The sequence below is a fragment of the Elaeis guineensis genome, chromosome 13 (assembly GCF_000442705.2).
Source record: "Elaeis guineensis isolate ETL-2024a chromosome 13, EG11, whole genome shotgun sequence".
Classification (NCBI taxonomy): domain Eukaryota; kingdom Viridiplantae; phylum Streptophyta; class Magnoliopsida; order Arecales; family Arecaceae; genus Elaeis; species Elaeis guineensis.
Window position 1 is genome coordinate 75,913,135 of NC_026005.2, and position 11,823 is coordinate 75,924,957.

At 37.2% G+C, this 11,823-nt stretch overlaps 1 protein-coding gene across 1 annotated transcript; it reads left to right on the plus strand.

Moving 5' to 3' along the window:
* Positions 1 to 7,074: 7,074 nt before the first annotated feature.
* LOC105055956 (L-type lectin-domain containing receptor kinase SIT2-like) lies at positions 7,075 to 9,419 on the plus strand. The gene is given in 3 exon segments (XM_010937998.4): positions 7,075 to 7,878; positions 7,881 to 9,050; positions 9,053 to 9,419. Coding segments are annotated over 3 exon segments (2,007 nt in total). The 5' UTR covers positions 7,075 to 7,310; the 3' UTR covers positions 9,322 to 9,419.
* Positions 9,420 to 11,823: the final 2,404 nt, after the last annotated feature.

The following is an 11,823-nucleotide window of genomic DNA, read 5'->3' on the forward strand; positions in this document are numbered from 1 at the left end:
ACCAGCGACAAACCACCAATAAGATCAGCGATTTCGAAAGATTTTACTATCAGATGATTCACAGTCTACTGTAAGAAAATACGCGATATTATGACCTTGCCACAGAAAAAATATGGTCATAGTTCATGATTGATAAGAAGAACTTAAGAAATTTGATGAACTTAAGATGATAAGCATAATTTGAAATTGTGATGAATTAAAAATTTATATATGATTGATAGTATGATGAATTAAATTATGAATTCATAAATTTACATATTGATTATGTTATTATCAGTAAACTGATATGCATAATATTATTGTCTGATTTATTCAATTAAAGGTATACACTGCTTACTGGGCTATTTAGCTCATGATGAGTTTTATATTTTTTTCTTTATAGATCTAAAAAATTAGCATGATGCAGAATTTCGATTAGGAGAGCGATTAGAGATGGAGTTAGCTTATTTGATTTAGAATTTTCTCAAAATTGATGCAAGATTTTTATTTTAAGGGTTAACTTTGTCAGACAATTATTTTTTTTTTTGACACTGAGTTTTGATTTGTTATTTAAACTAAGATTTGATCATTAAAAATTAAAATTTATTTAGTTTTATATGTATGATATCATGATGAGATGCTTTGCATATTTATAAGAAAAGTTTCTTATGAGTATGCGACGGTTGCCATGACCTTCGACTCACAATCTTAAATCGGGGGCGTGACAATATATATAGTATTAGAGCATAAGTAAATAGATAAAGACATGTAGAATAGAATGAGTGAGTGATGGGTAGATATTAAAAAATTTGGGAGGTTAGTTTATGATGATTATAATCTAACCTACCTTAAATAAGTTTATAATTTTATTAAGGATAAGTTACCATCCTAATTTGTCATAGGTCAATATTCCTCCATGACGAATGAAGAATACTCAAGGAGCTGTAGGAGGGACATCAAACTCACTTGGAGATAACACTCTCCAACTGAATAGCGGCACATCTCAGTAGGAGGAAATCATTGACCCTATTGGAAATACTCCGACAGTGCAGGAAGAGCCAAATATGACTCAATTAATGTAAACTCTAATTGAAGTAGTTCAAACACAGCAACAGTTACTTCAACAACAATATGCGCAGCCACATCAACAACCTCCACCGACACATGGATATGGAGAACATCTAATGCAGAGAAACAATATCGTCGAGTTTAAAAAGCTGGCTCCTCCAGCCTTCAAAGGGACCATCGAGCCACTGAAAGCTGATAATTGAATTATGGAGATGGAAAAGGCATTCACCGTGCAAAAATGCCATGATAATGAGAAGATCCGCTATACAGCATATCTGTTACAATGTGAGATATACAACTGATGACGTATACTTGAACAAAAATATGAACATGATAGGATGCCACTCACTTGAAAGAGATTTCGAGCTGAATTCTTCGACAAGTACTTTCCTTGAAGTGTCATAATATAGAAAGAGCAAGAATTCATTCATCTGAAACAGAAAAACAGATCCGTTACAGAGTATGAAGCTAAATTCATGGAGTTAGCCAAGTTTGTTCCAAGATTAGTTGAAATTGAGTAAGATAGAATACATAAATTTGAAATGGGATTGAAGACGAAAATTAAAAAATAAGTTGTACCCTATGAGTTAACTACTTATGCCTCAGTTGTGAATAAAGCTCTAATAATTGAGAGGAAAGTTAATGAAGCACATGCTGAGAGAGAACGGAATCAGAAAAAGAGAAATAGGTTTGGTGGAACTCAAGGACGAAATCAGAACAATAAGGGTCTAGCAAAGAAGCAAGCAAATGATAAGAATCATGAGAATGAGACGGCTAGACGTGGCCGAAGAGAGCATGAGTCTTCTAATTGCCCAATGGAATACTGGTTCTTGTTTTAGCTATGGACAGAAGGGATATAAAATTGCAGACTGCCCCCAGAGGAATGAGAATAGATCCACACAAACAAATGATAGAGGTCAAAAGCCAAAAACTTAAGGAAGGATCTATGCACTCACACAACAAGATGCTCAGATCTCTAATGCTATGGTGACAGGTATCATTCTTGTATCTGGTATTTATACTTCTGTTTTATTTGATTCTGATGCTACACATTCCTTTATATCCACTACTTTTATTAGACAACATGATATAGTATGTAAACTTATGAAAACTAAATTATATGTTGAGACACCAGTAGGTGGTATTTTGAGTACCAAAATCATGTGCAAGTCATGTAGTATCAGAATAGGAGAAAAAGAATTATCGATAAATTTGGTGGTCCTAGATATACATGATTTTGATGTCATTCTAGGAATGGATTGGCTTGCTACTTATCATGCCTTTATGGATTCTCATGGAAAGAGAGTGAACTTTCAAATACCGAGAGAATTAGTATACAATTTTGATGGAAGTACAGGAATCACCCTCCACGTGTTATTTCATTTATGCAAGCTAGACAGTTGCTAAGAAATGAATGTAGAGATTATCTAGTATCAATAAAGAATACAGAATATGATGAATTAAGGTTACAGGATATTTTTATTGTAAATAAATTTTTGGATATATTCACTGATGATTTATCCAGACTACCACCGGATAGAAAAATTGAATTTACCATTGAGTTGGCATCCAATACCGGTCTAATTTCTAAAGCTCCTTATCGAATGGCCCACATGGAGTTGAAGGAGTTAAAAGATCAATTACAGGATTTGTTAGATAAAAATTTTATAAGACCTAGTGTGTCTACTTGGGGAGCTCCAGTCTTGTTTATGAAAAAGAAAGATGGTAGTATGAGGCTTTGTATCGACTATAGAGAGTTGAATAAGATCACTATCAGAAATAAGTATTCTCTACCTTGAATCGATGATTTGTTTGATCAGCTGCAAGGTGCACAAGGTTTTTCTAAAATTGATCTTCGTTCAGGATATCATCAGTTAAAAAATCAAAGCAGAGGCCATACTAAAGACTGCATTTAGAACTCATTATGGATATTATAAATTTTTAATGATGCCATTTACGTTAACCAATGCTCCAGCGGCCTCCATGGATTTAATGAACAGAATATTCAAATCCTATCATGATAAATTTGCTATCGTATTTATTGATGATATCTTGGTACATTCAAGAAACAAATTGGAGCATGAAGAATATTTACGAAGTGTACTACAAATATTGAGAAAAGAAAAATTTTATGCCAAATTAAAGAAATATAAATTTTGGTTGGACAAAATAGTCTTTTTAGGATACATCATGTCTAAAGATAGAATTTCTGTGGATCCAACAAAAGTGAAAGCTGTGGTGCAGTGGAACAGACCTACAAATATTTTTGAGATTCAGAACTTTCTGAGAATGATAGGTTATTACAGATGATTTGTAGAAGGATTCTCCCGCACAACTGCACCTTTGACTCGTCTTACTCAAAAAGGGATTAAATTTAAGTGGATCGAGGATTATGAACAGAGTTTTCAAGAGTTAAAACAATGACTAGTTTCAACCCCTATCCTTACTATACCAACAGAAAATGAAGGATTCACAATATATAGTGATGCATCTAAAAAGAGACTTGGCTGTGTATTGATGCAGTATGACAAGGTAGTGGCTTACGTCTTAAGACAATTGAAACCATATAGACAGAATTATCTAACACATGATTTGGAGTTAGCTGCAGTGATTTTTATCCTGAAAATTTGGAGACATCATTTATACGGTGCGCAGTGTGAAGTATTTACTGATCATAAGAGTTTGAAGTATATTTTTATGTAGAAGGAATTAAACATGAGACAGAAAAAGTTGTTAGAACTGTTGAAAGATTATGATTTAACAATTCATTATCATCTCAGAAAAGCTAATGTTATTGCTGATGCTCTTAGTAGAAAATCTATGAAAAATTTGGCTATTATAATCACACATCAATGTCAATTATTGAAGGATATAAAAAAACTGAAATTAGATATTCGAATATATGACTCAATAGTATGATTAACCAATATGAAGGTTCAGCCAACACTCATTGAAAGAATTATAGTTGTCCAAAATGGTGATCCATAATTATTGAAAATAAGGGATTCAGTGGAAGCTGGTGTTCAATCTGAATTCAAGATACATGATGATGGTTTGTTGAGGTTCAAAAATAGAATTTACATACCCAATGATTCAATACTCAAACAAAAAATATTTCAGAAAGCCCATCAGATCGGTTATACAGTCCATTCAGGAGGTACTAAGATGTATAGATACTTAAAGAAAATATACTGGTGGAATAATATAAAGAGAGAGATTGCTCAATTTGTGGCTCAACGTTTGGTATATCAACAAGTTAAAGCTGAATATCAGAGACCCGCAGGCCTATTTCAACCTCTCGATATTCCAATATGAAAGTGAGAACATATCACGATGGAATTTGTAATTAGATTACCTAAGACTCCAAGTAAAAATAATGCAACTTGAGTGATTGTGGATCAATTGACAAAGTCTGCACACTTTCTACCAATTAGAGTTGGGTTTACTTTGGGAAGACTAGCAAAATTATATATGAAAAAAATTGTAAGGCTACATGAAATTTCAATGACTATTATATCGGATCGAGACACCAGATTTGTATCATAATTTTGGAAGAGCTTACACAAGGCATTAGAAACAAAACTGAATTTCAGTACAGCTTTTCATCTACAGACTGATGGTCAGTCAGAAAGAACTATTCAAATCTTAGAAGATATGTTGAGAACCTATATTTTAGATATGAAAAGTTCATGGGATGAGCATCTTCCTTTGATTGAGTTTGCTTATAATAATAGTTATCAGACTAGCATTGGTATGGCACCTTATGAAACATTATATGGTAGAAGATGTCGATCACCAATTCATTGGGATGATATTGGCGAGTGGAGAATATTGGGTCCCAAACTTATTCAACAAGCAGTCGAGAAGATTCAATTAATCAAAGAACGACTTCGAATAGCACAAAATAGATAGAAAAGTTATGCAGATAACAGAAAACAAAAATTAAAATTTCAAATTGGTGATCATGTATCTCTCAAAGTATCTTCTTCAAAAAGAATCTCAAGATTTGGCATTCCTGGCAAATTGAATCCTAGATATGTGGACCCGTTCGAGATTTTGGAAAGATTTGGTGAGGTGGCTTATAGACTTGCCTTACCACCTTCACTTGTCAGAGTACATGATGTTTTTCATGTTTCAATGTTGAAGAAATATTTATCAGACCCAAGTTACATCGTGGAACTTGAACCATTGCAAGCTAGAAAGGATCTATCATATGAAGAATATCCTGTATGGATCGTGGACTGTAAAGAACAAGTGCTAAGACATCGCAACATTCCCTATGTCAAGGTACAGTGGAGTCGATATTCAGAAAGAGAAGCTACTTGAAAATTAGAGGAAAAAATAAAGCAGAAATATCCCCAGCTCTTCAAGACCACAGGTACAAAAAATTTTGAGGATGAAATTTTTTTTAGGAGTAAAGAATGTTATGACCCAAACCCAATTGAGAAAAATCAAGTCCAAAGCCCAAACCCAATTGAAAAAAAAAAAGAAAAAAACAGAGAATATCGGAAGGAAAAAGACTCCTGTTGAGAGTCTTCTTCCCACCATGGAAAGGAGAGGAAATCTGAGTAAAAAATAAATTTTCTTCTATAAAACCCAAGCCCCTCACCTCCTCCTTCGTTAATCACAAGAAATTTCCCTTTTATCTTCTTTTTTTCTCTCAATTTTTTGCTGTTTATTTGCTTTCAGATTGAAGGCTTTTGCCGACGAATTCATGGCCTAAAAACCTCCACAAAGAGCAAGGTATCCTCTCTTCAATCTCCACTTGATTATAAACTAGAATTTTTGCTATTTTATTTCTTTTTTTTTTTTGAAAAAATTTTTGGAATCAAGAATCCCCTATTTTGAATTCTTATTTTGGGTTTTTCCGAAGCCATTCGGTGCCATTCAGTGCCATCCGCCGCCGGCGAGCACCCAGACTGGGTGTTGTAGTTGCACCACCCCGGGTTGGACCTTCCCACTTGTCGTTCCGACGAGATCCTATGGGGGATTTGGATGGGAAAGAAGGGGGACCACGTCCCTGTTTCGATCTAAATGAGGAAGAAGAAGAAGAGAAGAGATAGAGTTAGCTTATTTGATTTAAGATTTTTTCAAAATTGATGCAAGATTTTTATTTTAAATATTAACTTTATCGGACAATTATTTTTCTTTTGACACTGAGTTTTGATTTGTTATTTGAACTAAGGTTTGATCATTAAAAATTAAAATTTATTTAGCTTTATGTATATGATATCATTATAAAATATCTTGCATGCTTATAAAAAAAATTTTCTTATAAGTATTTTGAATCGGAGGCGTGACACCTAGGTTCCTAACCTCTTATTCCCTTTCAGCCAGCATGTCCCACCCTTCCTATGTTAGCTCTGCAATTGCCCGAAAAGATCCATAGCCTTTCTGGGAGGAGAAATTATATCCTACGCTCAGTGTACCAGCTCAGCAGTACATCAGATCAATTCGTTTCGTCCATGTGGACTCCCTCATTGCAAAATCCTAGCCTCTCGTCCTCCAGCCCTAACTCCCCTTCCCATTAGTGCAATGGTAAAGGCTTTGAACTCAGATTAAGATGTGTCCCCAGGGTCCATAAATTTCCTCCCTCCAACTGGTCAAACCTCTCCAATTTGGAAAGAGGCTCCTCCTCTTATTCCTTCCCGTTGAGCATTGCTAAATAAAATTGAAAGAACCTAGATAATTCATCTACCCTTCTTTTAACAAATAACTTTCGTTTTGGTCATTCATCCAACCACCAAAGCCCCTCAAATTATTGGAGAGCCGCTTTCCTACTCCTCGGTAATCCAAAGAAAGAACCGTATCCAGACTGCTCACATAGTCCAGACAAATTTGAGGCAAATAATAATAATAATAATGATGATAATAATCATTTGGCCGCTTTTGATCTTTTCAAAACAACATCATCCAAAGTCTTGCTTGATTTTGATTTGGAAACATTGTATGCACAGAAGTCGCAACATTTTCCCATCATACTGAGGTCATCCAGAAAGCAAAGCTCTTCCCTCCTTGCTATGCCACCTTCCTAACCACCCAGATATTGTGTTGCAGTGGCTAACCAACCTAGACGTCAGAATCTGACAATCTTTGAGGTTTCTTTACGGCAATGTGCTGACTTTTGATGCAAATGTACTGCGTGTGCTTTGAAGTCTGAAGTCCAAATTTAGAGACGGCATTATCAACCCAGCATCTGGATCTCATATCCAACACCACCTTCTTTCCTTGCCGATCTCTTTTCCCCCTAACAAAGAAGAATTATGAGTCTACAAGAAGATAGGAAGAAGCTGATGCCAGTTATCTCTCTGGAGACTCTGGTGGTCTGTGTTCTCTTCCTCAAAGTTTCAGCCGCAATAGATGGTGAATTTATCTTCAATGGCTTCCAAGGTGCTAATCTAAGCTCCGATGGAGTAGCATCTATAACTCCCGATGGCCTCCTGAGACTGACCAACCTTACGATGCATGCGACAGGCCATGCCTTCTATTCCACTCCACTCCTCTTCAAAAGTTCTCAAACCAGTAATGTCATCTCCTTCTCTACGACATTTGTGTTTGCAATCGTCCCTGGATATCCACTAGGTGGCATGGGGATGGCCTTTGTTCTCTCTCCTTCGAAAAATCTCTCTGGAGCCTCACACAGTCAGTACTTGGGCCTCTTCAACCCCAGCAACAATGGCAACTTATCAAACCATATTGTTGCGGTTGAGCTCGACACATCTTTCAACCCTGAATTCAAAGACATCAACGACAATCATGTAGGAATTGATATCGATAGCTTGACTTCCACCGACTCCTATTATGCAGGCTATTTCACAAATGATGATAAGTTCAGAACCTTACACTCATGAGTGGCGAACCGATGCAAGTTTGGATAGAGTATGATGGTAAAGAAATGCAGCTTAATGTGACGTTGTCTCCTTTCAAAGCACCTAAACCAAATCATCCTCTCTTGTCTTCAAATATCAACCTTTCTAGCATATTCTTCGACCACATGTATGTGGGCTTCTCAGCATCCACTGGCACGGTTCAAGCATCTCACTACGTTTTGGGGTGGAGCTTCAAGTTGGATGGGATTGCTCAGCCACTGGATTACTCCAAGCTGCCACATCTCCCTCGGACCAAATCCAAACAGAGGCCAAGGGGTATGACCATTTGGATTCCCATATTGGTGGTGGTGTTCCTCTTAATAACTGCGGCTGTGGTTCTTTTTGTTGTGAGAAGGAAGAACAAGTTTGCAGAGATTCTGGAGGACTGGGAGCTTGAATATGGATCTCATAGGTTCTCATACAGAGATCTCTACAGAGCCACCAATGGGTTCGAAGACAGTGGCCTTCTTGGAGTAGGAGGCTTTGGCAGGGTCTATAAAGGGGTACTACCTACTTCTAATACTGAAGTTGCTGTCAAAAGGGTCTCCCATGAATCCAAGCAGGGAGTGAGGGAGTTTGTAGCTGAGATCATGAGCATCGGTCGGCTCCGGCATCGCAACTTGGTCCAGCTCCTGGGTTACTGCCGGCGCAAAGGGGAATTACTTTTGGTATATGACTTCATGCCCAATGGCAGCCTCGACAAGCTTCTGTTCGACCAAAAGAAATTCATCCTTGATTGGGCTCAAAGGCTTCAGATCATCAAAGGTGTCGCTCTAGGCCTCCTGTATTTGCATGAAGAGTGCGAGCAGGTCATCATTCATCGAGACATCAAAGCCAGCAATGTATTGCTGGATGGTGAATTGAATGGTAAACTAGGAGATTTTGGCCTCGCAAGGCTATACGACCATGGGGCTGATCCAAAAAGCACCATTGCGGTGGGAACAATGGGCTATCTCGCACCAGAAGTTACAAGGAGAGGGAAGGTGACTACGAGCACCGATGTGTTTGCTTTTGGAGCTTTCCTTCTAGAGGTTGCTTGTGGTCGAAGGCCAATTGAACCGAGAGCACCAGAAGAGGAGACGATTTTGGTGGACTGGGTCATGAAGAATTGGCGAAGGGGAACTCTTCTTGGTGTTGCGACTGGAGATTGCAAGGTCGATACGTAGTCAAGGAAGTCGAGCTAGTGTTGAAGCTGGGGCTGCTTTGCTCGGACCGATCACCAGCTGCTAGGCCTAGCATGAGGAAAGTGATACAGATACTAGATGGTGCTGTTCCAATGCCAGATCTCGTGGTTGATCCTATGAGTGTTGGCGTTTCAGCTTTACCTGGAGGAGAAGGATTCAGCAACTGCAACACATCGACTCCGTTAATAGGAACTGCTTCAGTTCAGCCTGGAGGCCGATGATTGAATAAAATTCACTGTTAATGGAACTTTGTTAATGAATTAGGAGGGTGCCAACTGACCTAGTTGGGTTCAGTTGGCAAAATCTCATGTTTTTGTAAGAGACATGGATTTGATCCTGCCACCACTTAGATGTTCGACTAGGCTGCTATCATCCTAAATCCTGAAAAGAAAAAAGGCTAAATTCTATGAACATATATTGTGTATTGATCTACCTTCTTTTCATTTAATCAACTGCCCAGTAGGATATATGAATCTAGTTCTGTTAAGCTGATTTTTGAGAAACATTCTGGATAGCTGTTAGTTCTTGAGGTTGCACCATTTTTCGACTGCAGCCCTATTCTTATTCTTTTGTTTGTGCTTCATTATCTCAATTAGTTGGGTTGGGTTACTCCCTTCCTTTCAAAAAAAAAAAATAGGGTAGATTATTATGAATCACCAGGGTATTTAGACATGTGAATTGCTGAAGATTGTCACGATAAATTGACCATATAGATTTAGCCATATGAGAGGTTATGTTGTTTCTATGATTTGAAGAATAGGTATCCAGAAGATCTTCATTGTCTGTTTTGTTTTTATTTTTTTTTTGCTGATGATAAATGATCAAGTTATACGCAGATACATGCATGTCCAACCGCAAGGACATGCATGGCACTATAACTGCAACCGGTCTGGCGCAGTCCAAATCCAATTCGTGCTTGAATCAGATTAAAAACTTGAATCCAAGTCCAATTCATCCTCTTCAGGTCAGACTGGATTAGATTTTCATTTATTTTATTGATTCATCAAGTTTTTCAGATCAAAACATATCGAGAATAATCTAAAACTACAATAATTTTTTATAAATTAATCAATAACATATAGTCAATATACTATATCTACTAATTAATCTATTATAATATAGATCAATATATTATAATAGATAATATACAAGCATTATTAATGAGCTATTCTACATAAGATTGGATTGATAACTGGTCATATACAAACATGAATGCAAGCAAGCAGAACACGATTACTGGTGAGAAAAAGTGAAGTTTGCTGTCTTGCAAGATAGCTAGCCAAAGCCAAAAATGCCTGCATCTGGGATGCCCATCGAAGTTAGGAGCTACACGTAATTGACCATGATCCGGAAAAATGATAGCGAGAAAAGTAGCATCCATGTAGTACTTGTTACGTCCTTTTCCAAGAAACTGCAGCATCCTCCTGTTTTCTGGACAAAATCTAACCAAAAAACTACTTGGGTCCAATCAGAAACCAATTCTTACTCTTTGGGATGAAATTTTGGAGATAAGTATTGATTCTATTGGCAGCTATTTTATCTCTAATGAAATGTCTACCATCATTTTGCTGAAAAAAATAAGAAAAGAAGGTTGGGTCTGGACGCTGGACAGTCTATGTTGGGCTTGGATTGGTTGTCAACTTCAACCAACTAACTAAATCGCACCGGAAGAAACAGAGCATCCATGACTGACTATGATTTTGTCCATTCCAATGCTTTGGAAAACAAAGCTATTCTAGACCAATATCGTCATAAGAGACAACCCATCAACTAAATGTTGGTGTTAATTTATTAATGATGGATACTTGGATGGAGACCTCCCTTACATAATTTGTGACTAGAAGAAAGAATAGCTGGTTTTACTAGTAAGCTTGATAGACTCCTGTAATCCTCTGCTTTACTGTTTGTTCTCCTCGTCTAAGTTTTTGGTAATGAAGTAGGTGGGGCTCTGGTTGGCCCTTCCTGGTAATGAGAGAGGGATGCTCGATCTTCCGCTGTCTGCCACGCGCTGAAGGGAGAGATCAGCCGATGGAGACCCGAACTCAAAGAGGAGAGAGGGAGGGCAGATTTTCCCTTCGAGATAAGTCAGGACAAGTTAGGTTTCCTTCAGGAGAAAAAAAAAAGGCAAGTTAGGTTTGACTTTATGCTCGTAACCTATTTTCTCGTTCAGTGAAGATACATTGGGGCCTAGATATTTACTCCATGGCTTGATGATCTACTTTTGCAAGAATATTAAATAGATCTTTGGATACCTGTAAAGGGCCAAGAAATCCGGCTAGTGTTTTTATGTGAAATTTTGGATTATTATTACTTTCCTATCTACATTTGATGGATGGTTTTGAAACAAAAAATTTTATGATGACTCAAGCAAAAAGCATTCTATGAATGCTCCCATCTCATTGCGCAATTTGGAACCTACAAAGAAGGCAATTTTTATGCTCAGTAACATATGTAAATAATATCATTTTACAAATATTATTTTTATTGTGGGACAGTGGGAGAAGAAGGATTTCCCCCAACAATTTATTAAGAGAAAGAAAAGAATGCACAAGAAGAATTAAGGCCAACTTCTTGGGGGCAAAAATACTTAAAGAGTTCTTCTAATAGCTAGACGACTCTCCTGTACTCTTGGTTAGCATAAATTTCCCCATAGAAGAAAGGAATGGAGGGTCTTGCGGAACACTACATTAATGGAGCATTTTTTTCCTCAGAAAAATTCTGGA